The 21,053-nt window shown below is 42.3% G+C and overlaps 2 protein-coding genes across 9 annotated transcripts in view; one reads left to right on the top strand and one right to left on the bottom strand.

Annotated features, from left to right (window-relative positions):
* Window positions 1–21,053, bottom strand: part of ITPR2 (inositol 1,4,5-trisphosphate receptor type 2) — a 311,529-nt gene that overhangs the window by 60,598 nt on the left and 229,878 nt on the right. For 7 of the 8 annotated variants that reach the window (XM_053405136.1, XM_053405139.1, XM_053405138.1 and 4 more), the window contains 3 exons: window positions 19,439–19,639; window positions 12,689–12,799; window positions 5,253–5,348 (listed from right to left, as the gene is read on the bottom strand). In XM_053405136.1, the coding sequence (XP_053261111.1) occupies window positions 5,253–5,348; window positions 12,689–12,799; window positions 19,439–19,639 (408 nt within the window). The remainder of the gene's footprint in view (window positions 1–5,252; window positions 5,349–12,688; window positions 12,800–19,438; window positions 19,640–21,053) is intronic. The other variant, XM_053405141.1, reaches the window with a different exon arrangement.
* LOC128421867 (uncharacterized) overlaps window positions 11,146–21,053 on the top strand; it is a 76,897-nt gene continuing 66,989 nt past the window's right edge. The window contains exon 1 of the mRNA XM_053405147.1: window positions 11,146–11,398. Coding sequence (XP_053261122.1) covers window positions 11,168–11,398 — 231 coding nt within the window. The 5' untranslated portion in view covers window positions 11,146–11,167. The remainder of the gene's footprint in view (window positions 11,399–21,053) is intronic.

The following is a 21,053-nucleotide window of genomic DNA, read 5'->3' as shown; positions in this document are numbered from 1 at the left end:
GCAGTGGAGATCCAGGCTAGAAGTCTGACAGAGACTCTGTCTCTCTCTGTCTCTCTGTGTGTGCGTGTGTGAGAGAGAGAGAGAGAGAGGGGGAGAGAGAGAGAGAGAAGTCTGTAGTTGTATGCTGGAAGAGAGCTGCAGAGAATGGGGATGGAGTTGTCAAAGCCCTCTTGCAGTTCATACTGGGAAAGACTGGGTGAAAGAACCTTTCCCTGCATCTTGAATTGTACAAGAAAAAGCAGCTGATCTGAACAATACAAAGGTGGGTGGGTGGAAGCTGAGGTTAGAGGAATGTTGGAGAGATCCCCAAATACCAACATTCAATCAATAAAATGCAAAGTAATGCATAATTTGCTGGCTCATCTTATCTATTTATCAAAATCATTTTATCCATATCAAAATCTCTTACCATTAAAGGATCCCAAAATGATTTACAAAATGAAATCCCAACACTAAAATATTAAAAACATGTAAAATCAAATAAGTATTCAAATATACATTAAAAATCTAAATAAAATCAACAACAAACAATAATCATGGTCAGCAATATACACAATGCCAAAAATGAGCCAATAACCTAGTTGGGGAAAGCCTGAGCAAACAAATGTGTTTTCAGCAATCTTTGGCTGCAGCCTGCTGTGGGTGCGGGGGTGGGGTGAGGGAATATGTTTCAAAGAGTTGCACCGCTACAGAGAAGACCTGCAAATAACATATGGTAAAAAAATGTCACCACTAACAAATCCTCTTCTGATTATCTTAACATCCTGCCAAAGACCTACATAGGGGAAGGCTATCTTTTAGGTATTCTGGTCCTGAGCTGTTGGCTTAATATGTCAGCAACAAAGCCTTGAAAATGGCTTGGTGGCTAACAGGCAGCCAGTGCTTTTAGCACCGGTGTAACGTGTGCATGCAGGTGTAACGTGAGGGACGCGGGTGGCGCTGTGGGTTAAACCACAGAGCCTAGGACTTGCCGATCTAGCAGTTCGAAAGCACGTCAAAAGTGCAAGTAGATAAATAGGTTCCGCTCAGGTGGGAAGGTAAACGGCGTTTCCGTGCCCTGCTCTGGTTTGCCAGAAGCGGCTTAGTTATGCTGGCCACATGACCCGGAAGCTGTATGCCGGCTCCCTCGGCCAGTAAAGCGAGATATGCGCCGCAACCCCAGAGTCAGTCACGACTGGACCTAATGGTCAGGGGTCCCTTTACCTTTACCGTGTGCACAACTGAATACTCTACCTTGCGACAGCATTCAGCACCAGCTCCAGTTTGTACATCCATCCCAAATGCAGTCCCATATACTGGATTACAGTAATCCAGACTTGAGGTGATCAGTGCCTGAGTTGCAGTGATTTAGACTATTGTGGTCTAGGGAAGGGTGGAGTTGGTGCACAAGCCACAACTGCTGAAAGGGATAGCCACCAATTATTTGTGCATCTCGTGGCAATGATGGTTCCAAAAGTATCCCCAAACTACAAATGTTGTGTTGTTGAAGATGGTGTGCGATCCCTTGGATTACTGATAGAGCTTGGATATGCAAAGCTGCTTCACACAGTGGGTTTTCCTAACACACAAGCAATCACAGCCTTTTATTGACTGCATGTGTGCCTGAGACTACAAGTAGGAACATTACACGAACCCCCAGTGTACACAGCTAATGTCAACATTTTAGGGAAGAGGTAGCCAACGTGGCTGCCTCCAGATGTAATCAGTAAGCAGCGTGGCCAGTGGCCAGGGCTGGTGGGAATTTTATTACACATTTGGGGAGCTGCCCGTCTTCAGCACCTGAAGAAGAATGACCCTAAAGGGAGCATTTGAGATGTTTCTCTACTAGCCTTCACCAACCTGATGCCCTCCTATGACTTCCATCAACCCTTTCAGAACATTTGGAGGGCACCAGTTTGGTTAGGCTGCCTCAGACCATTAAAATTGTTTTTTGTTTTTGTAAGAATCCTCCATGTGGCTTGCGCGATGTCTAAATGACCCAATGAAATTAGGTCCTGCCCGCATGGCTGCAATATTTAAATGGTGCTCCAGCCACATGACCAAAGGGTAGTATGGTAGCTCAGAAAAGGAGATGTCAGCCAGGAAGACTCTAGTGTAAATGTCACTTCTGCCATTAACTCACTATATGGCCTCAGGCAAGCCACTCTTTCCCAGTCTCTCATCTGGAATTACTACATGGGAGCCCCCCCCCCCCGTGTAAATTGCAGGTGTGGGAGAGTGATCTGGATTAAGACTTCAGCAATATTAAAACCCCACTACCCCCATGCCAAGATCCCAGTCTGGACTGGATCCTCTGTAGCTGCAATTTGCATGGGAGGGGACTGTTATTGGAGTGGATTCCCCCAGTGTAAACTGCAAGTTTGTTGGTGGAGAGAGAGAGAAAGTGGGGGAATGAATAAGGAAGATGTTGTTGTTTAGTCGTTCAGTCGTGTCCGACTCTTCGTGACCCCATGGACCAGAGCACGCCATGCACTTCTGTCTTCCACTGTCTCCCGCAGTTTGGTCAGACTCATGTTTGTAGCTTCGAGAACACTGTCCAACCATCTCGTCCTCTGTCATCCCCTTCTCCTTGTCGTCCCCTTTCCCAACATCAGGGTCTTTTCCAGGGAGTCTTCTCTTCTCATGAGGTGGCCAAAGTATTGGAGCCTTAGCTTCACGATCTGTCCTTCCAGTGAGCACTCAGGGCTAATTTCCTTAAGAATGGATGCGTTTGATCTTCTTGCAGTCCATGGGACTCTCAAGAGTCTCCTCCAGCACCAGAATTCAAAAGCATCAATTCTTTGGCGATCAGCCTTCTTTATGGTCCAGCTCTCACTTCCATACATCACTACTGGGAAAACCATGGCTTTAACTATACGGACCTTTGTTGGCAAGGTGATGTCTCTGCTTTTTAAGATGCTGTCTAGGTTTGCCATCGCCTTTCTCCCAAGGAGCAGGCGTCTCTTAATTTCATGACTGCTGTCACCATCTGCAGAGATCATGGAGCCCAAGAAAGTAAAATCTCTCACTGCTTCCATTTCTTCCCCTTCTATTTGCCAGGAGGTGATGGGCCCAGTGGCCATGATCTTCGTTTTTTTGATGTTGAGCTTCAGACCATATTTTGCGCTCTCCTCTTTCACCCTCGTTAAAAGGTTCTTTAATTCCTCCTCACTTTCTGCCATCAAGGTTGTATCATCCGCATATCTGAGGTTGTTGATATAAGGAAGATAGAAAGAGAGTGTAGCCCTGCTCACTTTTGGCTCCAGTCCTGCCCACCACTGGTATGTGGGCTGCAAATCAAAGGAAAAAGGACCGAGACCTGCCCTATACAAAATGGCTATAGTGCTTCCCGTTCCTGTCCCGTGCCATGGTGATGGCTCTCTCAACATCAGAGAGGCACAGGCTGAAAAAGGGAGTGGAAGGGGTTAAACAATTCCCTCTAAACCTCTTGGGGTACGGGAGGTACTGGCAGCCCACCGTCGCCTCAATGGCTCGCCCTGGCACAGATCACTGGGGGGATAGGCGGAAGCACTGGGTGCTATGCAATTCTCCTGATGCAAACCCCACCCCCCAAATTGCCATTGGATGCAGAGGTTCTCCTTATAATTGGGTTTTAATTGGCATTAAGAACAGGCGCACAACAGACGAGATGGACATTATAACTGTGAACAATCAGCTGCATGGAACAGAGGTTTGAAACTGGGAGAAGATTCTGTCTTGTGCTGGAGGTAGATGGAAGAGAGGAGGGCTCTTTGCTATATTTTATAGAAATTTTTACATTTTTGATCCGGCAACCCTCTCCTAATATTGGATTTTAAACTATACAAGTGAGGATGGCTTGATGAAGAGATATTTAAAAGAAGATGTAAAGCTGTGTGTGGCTTGAAAGGAGTAAAGGCGGGAGGAGAGCCTGGTTATTTTGTTTGGAAAGATATCGCTGGGAGTTAGAGCCTACCCCCCCCCCCCCCGCCCTAAAAAAGACTTAAAGACTAAGGGATCATGGAGAAGTTGAGATATAACCAGTGCTTTTTTCTGGGGGGTATGCATACCCCTAAACATTTTGTGAATCTAAGTTTGGTCTCATTGAGGGGCAGTATTTCCATATGAGTAGGATAATGAGAGTACCCCTAAACATGTTTTTAGAAAAAAAGCACTGGATATAACCAATTTTTTTAAAAAGCAAAATGCTATGGTAGCGGCAGAAGGAAAGTGGCATGAGGGTTTTTTGTATGTTGGAAGAGGAATGGCACCGACTTTTCCCTCCCTTCCGAGCCAGAGGAAGAAATGGCGAATCTCTGGAACTTGTTGATTCTTGGTGCCAGTGGAAGGGAGGGATCTGCTCTTGTCAATTTGGAACTGCTTGAGTATTATGGGAAGGAGCTGAGTCAGAGAAAAAAGAGGCTTAACCTTGAAGTTGCCGCTTTGCCACAACCAGGCTGGAATACAACAACCATAGTGGGAGTAAGGAGATACTCCCAAATGCTGCAGGAAAAAGAAAAACATTATAGAGACATATAAGGCCAAGAGACTAACAACTGACTTTTGGATGTGGCATTCGCAGAATGAAAAGGAAAAAGCTATGGTTCCTCACTTGAAGCTTTTTTTGGAAGTTAAATAATATAATAACATGAATAGAAATGATTAAAAGTGCAGCTGTTAATTATGTGATAATTTTAAAAAATGAAATGTAATAGAAATAAATAAGAATATGAAATGCAGTAATATTAGATCATAAAGATCCATCAAGAATGATGCGTGGGAGGCCTCTTAACAAAATTGTATTAATTTGGAACTAATTTGTGTAATTGGGTTTATATTGGAAAATAATTGACAAAATGGCTATAACCTATGTTGGGCCCTTGGGACAGCACAGCCTCTATTTGCAAGGAAGGGTGGGGGAGAGATACAGCAAAAATGTTTTATTGAATTTAAGCCTATTTTATTTTATAATACAGGTTTTTATGGTTAACTTAGGTTCTTCAGCTTGTAATGTTCTCCCAAGAGAGCTTACTGAAGTATGATAATTTAGTTAAGAAAACAATTATAGAAAATAATGCTTAGAATGAATAACATTAATGAAGTCATAAAGACAGACCTGCTTAAATGCTTGACCTGTTTAAAGAACTATTTGTGACTTGCGGCTCCCATCCTGATGTGACATCCAGTCACTGTCTGGGTGCAGAAACTATTAAGCGATATCAAATAATTTATTTTACAAAATGATGGTGACATTTTCAATTAAAAAGATAAAGAATATACAAATATTTACTTACCAGCTCTCTTGGTCTCATGTTGAAAAGGATTCTTTCAGCATTTTCACTGTCGTGCCTGCTTTCCATAATAGCCAACAAAAGCTTGGAGGCATTATTCTGAGGGCACAGAATTGAATTGATGCAGTTAAAATTTATTTCATGAATTAATGATCCCTGTATTTGCTTTAATTGATATTGCTAGGGCTGCTTTCTTTATTAGATAAGATTTTAAACTGCTTGCATTTGTTTTTGAAAGACATAACATTAGTGCAGTGTAAAGCTAATTAACTTATTTCTTTGCAAGTGTGATCAGATAGATCAGATCAGAAGAATCTTTAAATGCATCAGCCACTATCTATAGCAATAAAATAAAATAAAATAAAATATACTGAAGATAGAGGTAAAACTTAACTATACAAAATGCATTTTGGAGGTTTACATCAATAATCAAATAATAGATCTTATTCTAATTGCCCCCACCTAAAAACCTTGCAGTTTTTTCTGTCGCCTGATCATCTTGATGTGCTAGAAGAAAGGACACAGTAGCAATTGTTGAGCTGCCTGGCATGGACAATAATAGAGGGGTAATGACCTCACTCCTCAAATCTTTAGAAAGAGTGCAAGCCAGAAGCACATGAACCACTGACTCAATACTGCCATCTCCACATGAACATGACCGTTTTTCCAGCCGAATTTTTTGAAATCGACCCTCAAGTACAGCCGAAGGTGAAAGTGCAAAAATGCAAAAGTGAAAGTGTGTCTGTATTTTGGAATTGTTAAATTTTGCAGGTAGGGTGCCAACATGTCAAAATGACTAGGTGGAAAATAATCATACCATGGACAAAATTTCCTTATTGTGGCCAAATTATTCTGTCGCTCAGTATCATATAGGCGCTGTCTAATTAAATTATTTGCTTTATGAAACCCAGTGTTAATAAACTTTTGCGGTGACAAACCAGAAAAGTAAAGCTTTTTCTTGACAATTTTAGTCCAAGTGCTCTCATGACAACCTTGCGATACCAAGGGTAATAGACCAGTGGGGATTAAATTTAGGCGAAGCCAATAAGTAAATATCCTACACTAAATTTGTAATTCAACATAGGGGAGGTTAGCCTCTTTTTTTTTAAAAAAAATAATTTTTATTAACAGGCCAATCACATCACATTATCCAAATCACATTAGTTCCAAATTATACAGCCAAATTTTAAATTTTGTTGGGGGTACCCATACATCAAGCTCCGAACGAGTCCAAACATGACTTATATTGCTGCTTTAATTAAACAATTCTATCCAGTTCAATCCAGATAGTCCTTTATTACTTTCTTCATCTTCTTGTTGTTATCGTATATTCCTTTCTTTGCGATCTCTGATAATCTTCACAAGCAGATTAAAAACAGGCATCCTCTGTGTGGGTGGGGAGGTTAGCCTCTAAACACAACGAAGCATTTGGAATACAGGGTGGAACAGAAAAAAATTGCCATAGGAACTTAAGATTGAACAGCTTCAGTAGATCCAAGGTCCAAATCTCAGCTCCATACAATAACTGTGCTGGGGATTTAGCTTTAAACACTTCAAGTGCTGATAGTATGTGATTGCCACCTTTTGTACGGAAAAAGCGTGTCAGATTTTTGGTGCTTTGAGATGCTTTTGCATTTGCATACAGTATTTCTGATGTGCTTCCCATGACACTGTTTTTGTTTTTGTTTTAAATGATATTTATTGGAAAAAATTTTTTTTAAATTATACACACACAAAGAAAAAACAAGACAGAAAAATAAAAAACCCATCATTCTCAAATTCTCCACTTTCAATACCTTCTTTCTTTGACCTCCTCCTCCTCCCTTTTCTTGTTTCCTGATTAATAATAATCACAGCAAATCCTTCCCTTAATTCATAATATTCTATCATTACATTACCTTAATCTATTTTCATCTTATCTTATAGAAAACCTTAAAGTTTAAAACTTAAATCTTATTTTTACCAACTTCTCCTAACCATAACATACTTACTTAATTCTTTAGACATTTTTACAAGAGCCAAGTAATTTCATTTCAACATTTTTCTAACATTCATCAATTTTATAGAACAATCCTAATGATAAAAAAGAAAGAAAAAACAATCCAATCTTCATCCAGCGTCCCTTCCTCCTGGTTCCGGGTTTTGTCAGTCCTTTTTATCCTATTAATCTAGCACATTAACCTGGTAATCTTATTATATCCGAGGCCCTCAAGTCTCTTCCATGTCCCTTCCGCAGCTCTTCTTCATATTTTCCTTTCATTCGTGGGAACTCCAGCTTGGTAATGTTTTGGACCCTTTTCAACAGATCAGCCCCTTTTCCATAGTCCAGACTGGACTCCATATGATATTTAAAAACATGTTCCAGATTCCCTCCAAAATTGAGAGCCCCCACAGCTCCAGACATCTGACGGCCCATTGCCAGACTCGAAAAGTCCAAATCTCCCTGTGTAGGGGGGTCTGTCCAGCCCCCCATTTCCAAACCTAACCAAACTTTATCTTTCCAAGTCTGGTTTTTTCCAAGTTCATTTGTCAAATCCAAAAATTTATGTTCCTGCTGGGCCACAGCTCCCTCCATCTCTGGCGCCCAAAATTCAGCAACACCCTCTTCTTTCAGTTGTTCTGTCATGGCACACTCCTGTTTTAGTTCCTGAGTGGGCTCCATATAATTTCCCACTACCTGTTCAAAGGTTCTGGCAGCATTAGTCATCAAATCCATCTTCTGGCTTAACTGATCCAATAGGGCATTTATTTTACAGAGAGCACCCAACAGTGCTTCTGAAGACATTGTCCTGCAAGGTCACAAATCCTTTCCCACGGTTGTAATCTGAGGCAGCTGCAAGCTCCCAGGAATTAGTTACAATTTCACAGTCCCCCTCTAGAGGAAAAACTTCTGATTGTTCTTTCTTTTGAAAACAATAGCAACAAAGTTTCTTTTTTAAGATATTTTGTCCATATTTGTCCTTTTAAAATGCGAGAGGAAACAATGGAATCACTATGTTTCTCTTCTTTTAACTATCTGTCAGAGACATTTGCTTCTGGTCAATGAGCTTCAAACGTCAATTCTGACACCCCGCTCCAGGATCAGGACGGTGGAAAATTACTTTGCTTTAAACTCACTTCTGCAGGTTTAAACAGCCCCCAAAAAAGATTCCCCTTCTTCTCCTGCTGCCGAAGGGGGGTTCAGCGATTTTAAATGATGAAAACCAATCCTTTGAAAGTGATTTTCAAAGCTCTAGTTTACGTTGTCTTTGCTTTGTTCTGGCTACAAGGAAACGGAAGGCTGACTTCCTGTTTAGACCTTCCCGTTTCAGTACCAAATTAGGGTAAATTTTAAGTCCAAATTCCTTTCTATTTCGCCAGTTCTTAATTAAGGTCCAAATGTTCAATGTTTCAGTACTCATGGGTGGTTATTTCAGATGCCAAATTGTCCCAGGAAAAAGGCAGCGCTCTCTGGCAACGGCTGTGCGGCTTCGCTCCGCAGAAAAAGCAATTGACTCACAGCACCGCGCCGCTTCCCCCTCGTCGCTTCGGAGCCCGTTAGTGGGTTCCTTTGCGGGCTGGGGGGGGGCGCTAAGGGTGCCCGCCGAGTCCCACGGTCATAGGCTTCCCCTGACACTGTTGACTGAAAAATAAGGCCGAGGTATTTAAAGACTATCTATGGGCCCTATAGTTTCTTGAAAACACAATGACTTTAGTTTTCTTGTAATTCACAGCCAGCTGTTCCCTTTGGCAGTATCCTGTGAATTCCCTCAACTATCTTTTTAGGCCCATTTTTGTTTGAGATAGAAGTACTGCATCATCTGCATATAATAATATAGAGATGGGTTTTTTTGGCCAATTTAGGGGCGTGATACTCTGGGGATGTTAAACTCTGGACAATATCATTTATATATAAATTAAACACTGCGGGAGCTAGAATATAACCTTGCTTAACTCCATCTGTGGCTGGTACAGATTCTGTGAGCTGCCCATTTGTAGAGCAACGCACTTTCACCACAGTGTTTTTATATAGACATTTAGTCAAGAACAATAATCTTTTATCTATACTTGAAGAGTTCAGCTAATCCGACAGTCTTACTCGAGAGATTGAATCGAATGCAGCTTTCGGATCAATGAAAGCTACATATAGCACACCACCTGGTTACTTAACATACTTATCTATATTCAGGTAGGTAGCCGTGTTGGTCTGACGCCGTAGAAATATAGTAAAAAAAACCAAAAAAATTAAAGCTCATACCAAGAACAAACTTAGTTGGTCTCTAAGGTGCTACTGGACAATTTTTTATTTTTTAAATATATATATACTTATCTATAAAATGGGTTAGTACAAAGCAATGGTGGATCTGCCTTGTCTAAATCCTGCTTGCTCTTTGGCAAGAATAGTTTAATCAGTTATCCAATCAGCTAGCTTATGTTAAAGATGCTTTGCATATAATTTGCTAATTACAGGTAGCAAACTAACTGGTCTATAACTAGCCAGATCGGATGTAAGGCCTTTTTTGAATATGGGGATAACTACCGCTGTGGCCCAAATAACCTGGATGAATTGATAAATGAGATAATTACTGCCAGCAGGGAGACCCACCAGTTGGTGTTAGACTTCAACAGCTCTGGGGGCAAATAGTCTATGCCTGGTGCTTTATTATTATTTAACTGTGAAATAAGGTTCTTGACCTCAGTTGTAGATACTGGAGGCCAGTCTGGAAAGTTTTCCAAAGATTCTGTTATTTGGTTGACCTCTTCATCTTGCCCATAATGGAGTGAATGATGATATTGCATCCCTTCATTGGGTCTGATAGTACGCACTGAAACATTTCAAGCATTCTCCAGCAGGCCTGATATTGTACACAAGAAGAGGGAGATGTCCTTATTGTGAGAGGCCTTTATTATGATATGCCAAGCATGTTTTCTGCTTTCTGTTTTTTTCCATCTTAGCAGAAGTTTATACTTCTATATGAGGGGAACATATTCATTAATTAAGAGGGGTAAATTTTAGTTCCTATATTTGCGGTAAACTCTCTTCAGCTGGCTTTTAGCCTGTTTCCACTCTTTGTTGAACCAGCTGGAAGATCCCATTGATCTTATTGAGCCACTGTTATGATCTCAATTCTCGAGTGGTCTTGCAACTTATCAGTCAAGATCTTAAATAAAGTCATAGCCTCAGCAGCAGAGGTAGCTGAGATGATAGCAATATGAATAGCCCTTAAGTCATCTGTATGAAGATGAGTCAGAGCTAGATTGAGTACTAGTGGGGTCCACTTAATTCTACGGCCTGCAGTCACACCTAAGTTTGCATTAGAGATAAATTGAGTTTTGGGGGAAGAATTGTTAAATGCTGGGCCTACTAGTACCATTGTTAGAGGTAAATTATCACTTTCAATATTATGGCCCACCTCAAACTCCATGACAAACCTATATGCAAATTGCAAGATTGCAATATAATTTTTCACACTGCCCCCATGCTTTGCAAAGTGGGTATATTCCCTGGGCTGATCGCCCTCTGTCATACCGTTTAATATTAGCATGGCTGTTGTAGTTGTATTCAACTTTGTGGAGATGAAACATGCTAGACTCCCACTGGCCCTACCAGCTTTCGTTGAAATGTATGCTCAATATATGGCAGGCTGACAGGGCACTCACTGTGCACCACCTGCCAGCTCATGTACGATGTAGTGTACAGTGCAGTACAGTGCAGTATGTACAGTGAAGTGTAGATATATACATACATAAACACATTGGCCCCAAACATGCAACCCATATTGTGTACATGGAACAGCTGCCAGGGCATGAGCACACATGCAAGCACTCCAGCTCATCCTGTGTTTGCTACACACACTTTTGTGAATGTGTGCACAAATGTCATTTTAAGGATTTGGAAATATTTGGGTTAAGAGGTCCTATGGCTGGGTTGGGATGGCATGGGGATGAGGGACCAACTCCCTTCTCTTGCGGGGGCCCAATTAGTGCCATTGCCTTCCGTTAAGAGTTTGGGTGTAATCCTTGATGCCTCCCTTTCCATGGAGGTGCAAGTTACAGCAACACCCAAGGCGACATTTTTCCACCTTCGCCGCATCATGCAGTTGGTCCCTTACCTTTCCCGCCCCGACCTGGCCACAGTGATCCATGCGACGGTCATCTCCAGGCTTGACTACTGTAATTCGCTCTACGCGGGGCTGTCCTTGAAGCTGTCCCAGAAACTCCAGCAGGTGCAGAATGCTGCAGCGAGGCTCCTCACGGGGTCTCTGCCATGGGAGCATATTCACCCAGTGCTTTTCAAACTGCACTGGCTCCCGGTGGAGTACAGGGTCAGATTTAAGGTGCTGCTTTTGACCTTTAAAGCCCTTCACGGCCTAGGACCCTCGTACCTACAGGACCGCCTCTCCCGGTATGCCCCACGGAGAGCCTCAAGGTCCATAAATAGCAACACCCTAGTGGTCCCGGGCCCTAAGGAAGTTAGATTGGCCTCAACCAGAGCCAGGGCCTTTTAAACTCTGGCTCCGGCCTGGTGGAACGCTCTGCCTCATGAGACCAGGGCCCTGCAGGATCTGATTTCTTTCTGCAGGGCCTGTAAGACAGAGTTGTTCCTCCTGGCCTTTGGCTTGGAGCCAATTTGATTCCCTCCCTCTCTTTCTTTTTTCTTTTCCTTCTCCTCCTGCGATGAGGCTACATTTTAATATTTTAATGTCTCAATATTTTAATGTTGTATTTTAATTTTGTTTTTAAGTTTTAATCATTCAACTTGATTTTATTATTGCTTGTAAGCCGCTCTGAGCCTGGCCTTGGCTGGGGAGGGCGGGGTATAAATAAAATTTATTATTATTATTATTATTATTATTATTATTATTATTATAAAATTTAAACTCTCATGTACAGAAAGTGCAAAGCTTTAGCTTATGCTTTTTGGCAAACAACACAAACCCCCAAGTGCATATCCCATTAGGAGTGTGTTTTGCCCAGGAAGAGAATGCTCCTTAGTTCAAAGAATTTACTGCAGAGGATGTTTTTTAAAGAAATGCATCATGCAATATCATGCAAGCTGACCTCCTGCTACTAGCATAATTGTGGATTACTCCGGCAAGGTGGCAGCAAGGTGAAAGTGCAACTGCGGGGCAAATCCAGTGCTCCTGCTGGTACATTTACACTATACCAAACTTGTGGCTGCCTTGCCCCTTCCAGAAAGCTGCCATGATACTAGTGGTGGGAGGTCAGGCACATGCTGGCACCCAAGCCTACCAACCGCTATTGCTCCAATGTAAATCTTAAGTCCAGTTCTATGAGCTGCTGTGCAAGTACAGCGGCTTGTGAGTTTGAGCCATGGGATGAGTATAGGTGATAAAGGCTGAAATCCTATATATGCATACCTAGAAGTGAGTCCCACTGAACCCAGTGGAACTTATTTCTGAGAAAATATGTATAGAATAGCCCTGTAAACACTGTACCTTCAACTGAAGCACTAGGTCCATACGGTATTTTCCAAGAGGATTGATATCATTCAGGATCAAGGCAATGATAATGTCTATGCCATTAGATTCATGTGTCGCTATGCAGGACTAGAACATAAAAATAATTATAAAGACAGCAGTGTACATATTGCAAATTTTCAGATATACAATAATTCCTTGGGGCCTTAGGTGACACAGTTAGTGTTTTGAATCAGAGTCTAGGGTAACTAAATTTTACTCACAGCAGACTCATTGGAATAAATGAACAAGAGTTACATCAATTAATTTCAATGGGTCTACTCTGAGTAAAAACCTAGTTGAATACTACCCCTAGACACTGAGGAGAAATCTTAATTGACCCCTGTTGCAAAACCACAAATAGGAAATTACTATTATTATTATTATTATTATTATTATTATTGAAATCCAAACAATTTTTCTTTTTAGCATCAAGTTGATATAAAACAAACTTTTTAGTTGATTTTCAGATGCTGAATGGACATGCAAACTGTGCCTATTAGTGATGCAGTATATATGAATTTAATATACTTTTTTGGAGGGGAGAAGGATACAGAGCTGCAGTCTGAACAAGCAACAGACATGTGCAAACCCACCACAAAACACCCAAAAACAAATCAAGTCCCCCCTTTCTCAAAGTTTATGTGTTATAACAGCCTGAATTATACTTATTCCATAGCAGCAGTAGCAAATGTAATCTAAGAGCTTGATTGATAACTCTGTAGCACGGAGCAGCACAGTGTCCTACACTGATACTGCCCCACTCCAGAATCCTGAAATAATATTTCATGAATTTTGTAAATACAGCGGTACCTCGGGTTAAGAATTTAATTCATTCTGGAGGTCCATTCTTAACCTGAAACTGTTCTTAACCTGAAGCACCACTTTAGCTAATGGGGCCTCCCGCTGCCGCCGCGCGATTTCTGTTCTCATCCTGAAGCAAAGTTCTTAACCCAAGGTACTATTTCTGGGCTAGCAGAGTCTGTAACCTGAAGCGTCTGTAACCTGAGGTACCACTGTACTCTAAAGCACTACAGAAATGCTATGTATCATACAAGGTCCACGGCTGGATCTTAGTCAAACTAAGACCTTTGCCTCAGGCAGAAAGGTGGGATACAGAAAGGTGGCAGCTGGCATGTTTTCCCTCAACTCACCACCTACCCACCTCCATTTAGCATGCTCAGAGCATTGCCCCCATTTTCCCATTGAAGCAAAGTGTACTTACAGGTGGTCCCAAGTCACCCACAACCTTTTGGGTCAGGTGACCCCAGAGACTGTGCTACTGCTGCTTTGCAGTGCAACACTTTACTATTCTCAAACTTTAACTAGTATTTTGTGCCACTATGACAGAGTAGCATAGACTCTACAGGACCCCCTCTCCTACAACGCCTCACTCTAGAACAGAGCTGTGTGTCGCAACACTTTAGCGTGTTGGCTGCAGTGTGTAGGTGTGTCGCGGAAATGCTCCCTGCGCTCCTTATGGGGCTGGAAAGGGGTTAGTTTAACCTCTGGTTTGCTAGTAAAACTGAATTACAAGTCCTGAGGGGCTCTGGAGAGCCTGATACAGTAGCAAAAAGAGGAGGAAGAGGAGGAGGAGGAAGGTCAGAGCATGTACGGCAACGTACAGTGCAGCAACAACTGTGCCTCAACCAGCAGAATGTCTTGTTCCTGGCCCTAGGTAGTGCCATGGCTCAGTGATAGAGCACATGCTTCAATGGCAGAAAACCCCAGGTTCAATTTCTGACAACACCAGGCAGGTCTGGGAAACCCTGGCAGTCAGAGTAGAAAGTAGTAAGCTACATAATCTAATGGTGCTAGATTATGTAGATTTCATTATCAATAAATCACTTGTGAAAGGTATTCAAGGGTTTTAGATCATATGTGGCAGTCAATCAATAATATTGTATTATGGGAATAATCTACCCAAAATTAAGCTTCTAAAAACAAAAGAGCAATAATTAACTAATGTTTCAGCAACTAATTTGGAGACATATTTATTTCCAATGGGGGAGAGTTAAACATGTGAAATGAATGGGATTTAACATGCTTAGCTTTGGTTAGATCATTGTCATAATACAGAACATTAAGATTAATATTTATTACTTTGGTACCCAAGAATTGTTATTGTAAAAATTGTTTTGCAGCTTTACAAGTTGTGACATTAAATCTTTTGAACCACATCCAAACACAAGAGCATTTGTAAAGGCATTTTACAAATTAAAACTGTTCCCGCATTGCCCAGTGATAGGTTTTGTGCTAAACACTCAAATCCCAGGACAAACCTTCAACATTTATAAAGCCTGAGAATTCTCAGAATAACAAACTGCATAATAAACCTTTACAGCATAGCCAAGACATCTGCTGAAGAATTATTAAAAAGAAAAGCTAGAAATGTGTTTCTTGGTTTCATTGCCAATGGGGTAGTAGGAAGGTCAGGTTGTACCCAGTGAAGAAAATTTCTTGTCACCCCCCTGCAACATTGATTTTTTTTTGCTGCAAAAATGGTTTTACGTTATTTCATATTTTCTTACAAAGGAATGTGGATTCTGGGCCTCTGATAACAAGTAGGTGACTGTGGACAGATAGTTAAATCTACCGGATGGCTTGTGTTATTTTATTTATATTTATTGTATATTTATTTATTCAAATTTATTTTTAAAAACCTGCAAAGTGGTTTACCAAACACACACACACACACACACACACAGCAGTAAAATCAGTAAAATCAAGAAAAATTAACAATCCTACTTTAAAACATACAAAAGCTTAAATATTAAGATTAAAATTACTTCAACTTCCTAAGCATCTAGGTATGCTTGCCTAAAGAAGAATGCTTTTAGCAGGTGCCCAAAAAGAGTCTAGCAAAGGCATGTGCTTTGTTGCAATAGGCAGGTGCTGTCACAGTGCAGTTGCTGTCACAGTAAACAATGCAGTACAGATATTATGTGGAACCTATAGTAGTGCTTGAAACTACTGACGGGGAGGTTTTATTTACTGTGATTTCACCATGCTCTGTATTATCTGAAAAGGAAAACATTTATTTAAAAAGCAGGACTGCACAGCAGCAATCTAGTCTCATCATGATCAGTGGGACTTATTCCTAAGCTCCCTTGCATCCAACTTGTATCTAAAAATCTGCACAAGCCTGCACCACAGAATTGTAGAGTTGGAAGGGACCCCTGAGGGTCATCTAGCCAAACATCTGGGACAATGCAGGAATCTCAACTAGACCATCCCTGACCGATGGCCATCTGTCTTTCCTGTTTTCCCCCTCAGCCAGGACACACAACTGGAGTTGGGGGAAAAGATAAATTTTGACAATGGGGCAGATTTGTCAGGCGTGCGCAGGAACAGCTTGAAGACTTTACACAGAGAGGAACCCCACACGCATGTAACAGGCAGGGAGCCAACTCAGATAGAGAGAAAGACATTTGGGAGGGGAGGAGAAAAGAGTACCAGAGTCCTCTCCTCTTTGGGATGGTGGCGCTAGGGCTTTGGGACCACCCTCCCAAAAATATTTACTTGTCTTCAATGTATTGTTACCACTGTTATTCTATAGTACAGATCCTTTTTAAATTAAACACTTTCTCTAGAATTAAAGTGGCAGAAGTAATCAGTAGCATCAAAGGAAAGGCAAGAGAATAGTCCCTAATAGATACAAGGGAGACCCAGATACACAAGCACACAAAAGTAAATAAACTCCAGCCTTGGGGAGAGAGGTGGGAATGTACAGTTTGCTGTACTTAGTCTTGAGATGGGAGAGTGAAAGGGCTTAAGAAATAAAAAATAAAAGTCTTGCGTCTAGGAATATTTTTCTGCAAAAGCATCAGACTGGTTGTTAAAAGTGTGAACTTCATTAATAGACCCTAATTGGTCAATTAGCCACAGAGTAGTTTTGCTGCTTTTTCTCATCTTCTTTTAATTACACAACTGCTTTGGGGGGGGGGGGTCCTAGCGTCACGCAGGGGAGGCTGGGGACAAAGGGGAGGCCGGCCTGCCAAGCGCCCAGGGCGGCGCTGAGCTGCTCCTCCCGGCGCCACACGTGGGCAAAACGGGGTGGCAGCGCTGCCATTGTCCCACACGCTCCACTTTTGGGGGCAGCAAAGGTTTTTCGGAGGGGGGGTTGGGCCCGAAAGGGGTGCGCAGGACAGGCAGCGGCCTTGGCAGGCCTCCTCAGCAGCCCGGAAAGTCGGCCTAGGGGAAGAAAATGAGACAAGGCCGAGTAGACCAGGCCTTGCCTTGCCTTGGCCCCGCCCCCAACCCAGCTGGCCAATCGGCTGTGTGCAGGGGGCGGGGCGAAGGCAAGGCAAGGCCTAGTCTACTCGGTGGCGTCTCATTTTCTTTACCTAGGCCGACTTTCCAGGACCTGGGAAGCCAAGCGGAGGGTGGGGCAGTAGGACGGGTCATAAAAAACTTTTTTTAAAAAAAATGCCTGCTCCAAAGTTCTTTTTTTACTAAACTAGGGATTATATAGCTATATAATTTCATGCATATCAGTTAATATCTTGACCCTGCTCCACTGAATGGAAATTTCAGCCTTCACGACATAGGAAAATGGCCAAGTAAACAGCTATTTTCATGGAGGAGGGTCAAGATATTAACTGATATGCATGAAATTTCATATATAGCTATATAATCCCTAGTGTACTAAGATAAGACCTTTGGAGCAGGCGTTTTTTAAAAAAGTTTTTTATGAACCACCCTAGTAGGGCAGTAATTGTTCCTTGATAATTTGTCACCCCCCTCCATGATGGCACCCGGGGAAACTCACCCCCGCCCCCTTCCTATGCCCCTGGGGGTAGTTAATTTGTTTTCTTGTGTTTCTGCAAAGACCACCTGTGCATTCTGTTGCCACACACATCTTTGCTTTCTGTAAGAAAAGAATATTGCTATTGTTGTCACCATGTTAGTTATGATAGTGCCCATTTTACATATGCACATACATTCATATATGTACTTTAGGGCAGGAACAAAGATGGTGTGGTTAAATACTCGGAGTGGGAACCCCTGCTACTCCAAGGCTGCCAGGTTGTCATCAGGAAAAACAGGTCGGTCGCAATCTACTGGTTGATTGCGGGTGCCCCTGAGCTGTGATCAACAACTTTGGCTTCCTAAAGAAAGCTCAACAATCGAAATCCAGTGGGTAGATCACTGCCATTTTTTATAGTAGGAGTAGATCGCAGTCTCTTGGGAGTTGGACATGCCTGACCTATGACAATGCAGGTGGAAACAGTGCAGATGCTATGTGTGCTATATGATCCTTCTCTGGTCCATCCACTCTCTCTCTTCTTTGCTTGCTTTAGTGATCAAGACTATAGCATCACTCCACAGCAAGCATGGAAGGATGATGAATGGAAGCAAGACAGAACCGCTACAAAACCTCTCACTCAATCTTTAGCATGAAATGTAAAATCAGGTTCACTAGGTTGCAAACTAGCAACCCTACAAATACCAATATTAATAACATAACCAGAAAACTTACCTTACATGTTGTCAGAGGCTCAGGAGCAGAAGCACAGGGGAGAGAGCAAATAGAGAGCGGAGGAGAGGAATCCGAGGGGAGCGTAGGGGAATATGACAGTGACCCGAGAGATTCCATGAGCTTCTCCAGCGAATCAGAAGATTCCCAGAAGGGGGCGCCTATGGTAAGGGCAAGGGGGGTCCCAGGGGGGACGCTCCAGAAACAAGGGGCCAGCGGGGACTCCCAAGGGAGCAGCGGAGGATCAGGACCAGTTCCCCCACCAGAGCACAGTGGGGGGGGGAAGAGTCACATGAGTCAGGACCAGCCTCTCCTCCAGCGGGGAGAGAAGATGAGTCAGGGATAACCACGCCCCCATCGGAAAGTGGGGAAACGGAGGGAAGGCCGGGTCCAGCTAGCCTCCCCGAAGGAGGGAGCAGTGACACAAGTGTAATGGTCAGAAGGAAAGTGGGAGGCTGCGCGCGCGCCAAGTTCAAATGTGCAGGAGCGCGGGACAGCAGAAGATCCGGATTGGGAGCCAGGTCCAAAAGCCCGAAGGAGGGAGGGGGAAGAGTCAGGGGACTCAGCGTCAGAGGAGTCTAGGAAGAGTGAGACTCCGATTAGCAGGCGGACCCAGAGAAGGAAGGAACAGAGGAAGAGGTGGAGTAAGGCTAGAATCTTAAACTGGTGTCAGGGGGGAGGAGATTCAGATGGAGCTTCGGCGGTCTAAGGTACAGACGTAGCGTTGCACGCTGCGCGTGTGGAAGTGAAACTGAACTTCAATAAAGACTTTTATACTAAAGAAAGAAGCAGCGTTGGTCTTGTGTGAGCTAGGACCTTGGGCAACGCTGACACATGTGTTCACTCAACCAATTAACTTTGTGGAATTAGCACTGCTACAGGTGCCACATAATATCTGTTATGCATTTCAAAGGACTCAATCATTTAGTGTGGCAGCATCTACACTTTGGAACTCCCTGCATACTGAGCTCATGCAGGCATCTTCACTTGTTTAAACAAGTCTACCCACTTTATAAAATAAATAAAATAAATAAACATGCAGTTGAAAAAATATGCCAGAAAAGGCCTGGTCTAGTTTGAAAAAAAATTCTAGGTTTCTTTCAGACCTGAATTTCCAATGGCATTTCTAGCAGCATAAAGAAATGAAGCATAAAGCATCAGATATTATCATGCTATTCATTAGGTGATGACACTTTTTGGATGCAGATCGGAATTCAGTGAAGATTCTTCAATGGAAGTTTTAAAGTTACCTGGTTTTCATGGCATGGACCTTGACAATATTCAGTCAAACTTTCAAGTGTTTGGTTCACCAGAGCTACATTCTTCTCATTGATGTACAAGCCCAAAAGTCCTAGTCCACCTGTTGTACTTCCACAAATGCAATCTAAAAACTGAAGTGTCTCACATACTAGGTTGTAGTTGGTCTTGTTGTTCTGATTTCTTAAAAAGTTCTGAAAATAGGGGGGAAAACCCTTATGCATATACAGACATCATATTAAACACGCTGGTTCAATTCAGTCAGGCATTATCCCAAACCATTGTTAAAGTAGCTTAATTATTGCAGTTTCATGTGATGTCTGAAGTGATATTCACTGCTTTGCCACCAACTGATAAACAAAAATTAGAAACCACAGTCTGAATAGGTTTTGTAAACTGTGGTCTGCACTTAGTATAATTTTGCATTATTGCATTATTGAATTGACAAACCATAGTTACGAACCGAAGAAGCTCCCTTACAGTGAGTCAAACTATTTATCTTTTTTAAAAAATCTTTTTTATTGGTTTTGCAAATACAAAATACAAACTGAGAATAAAAAGTATATCTATATACTGTGAAGAGATTCTCCGAATCTCAAGACTCAATATTGTCAACAATGACTGACAGTGGCTCTCCAATGTTTCAGGCAAGGAAAGGGTCTCTCCTAGTCTGAACTGGAGATAATGGGAACTGAACCTGGATGCAAAAGGACCATTGCTCCACAGCTAGAAGCTGTGCTATCACAGAAGCAGGAGTGAATTTGGGATTTTTTTGGATTGGGGGTTGAGCAGATAGAAACCAGCTCTAAACCATGTTCTAAATTACAAAGCTTGCTCTAAAGTTCAAACCCATGGTTAGTGCAAATTATATAGTCTGAGCTGAGCCAATACTGAAAACAAATATAAGGAACAAACTGTCACAAATTAGCAAATTTTGCATTATCATAACTCTCCTCCAAATTAATTTCCAGGGTTGAAAATAAAAATGCTAATGTCATTCAAATCAAGTAGTCCTATTTCTAGGGAGTAGCACTGAATTTTTAAAAAAGCTTTAAAGATTAAAACATGTTAGTACACTGGCTGCATAAATCATATCGACAAGTTTATTTCAGTTTTTAAGATAAATATGCTTCCTTATCATCACTTGTAGACAACAAAGTTTTAGTCAGAGTGGATTTATTGAAAACAATGGACCAAAGTTAGTCAAGTTCAGCAGTGGCCACCGGTAATCTCCTGGCTTCCCAGATAGCAGGTTGCTGGTGTTTACTGAGGGACAGAGTGAGGTGCAGGGCACTTGGTGAAGCGTGTGGTAGTAGTCATTCTGGAATTCCCAGAATGAAGTCTCTCAGAAGCCATCATGCAAAATTTGGATACACTCTCTTAAGAGGTGTCCAAATGCATAGAGCACAGACAAACAACTTTGCAAAATATATGGTAAAAAGGTAAAGGTACCCCTGCCCATACGGGCCAGTCGTGTCCGACTCTAGGGTTGCGTGCTCATCTCGCTTAAGAGGCTGGGAGCCGACGCTGTCCGAAGACACTTCTGGGTCACGTGGCCAGCGTGACAAAGCTGCATCTGGCGAGCCAGCACCAGCGCCGCACACGGAA

This window comes from Podarcis raffonei, chromosome 10, assembly GCF_027172205.1.
Source record: "Podarcis raffonei isolate rPodRaf1 chromosome 10, rPodRaf1.pri, whole genome shotgun sequence".
Taxonomy (NCBI): Eukaryota; Metazoa; Chordata; class Lepidosauria; order Squamata; family Lacertidae; genus Podarcis; species Podarcis raffonei.
Note: the sequence above shows the minus strand (reverse complement) of the source record. Positions and strands in the feature narration are given on the sequence as shown.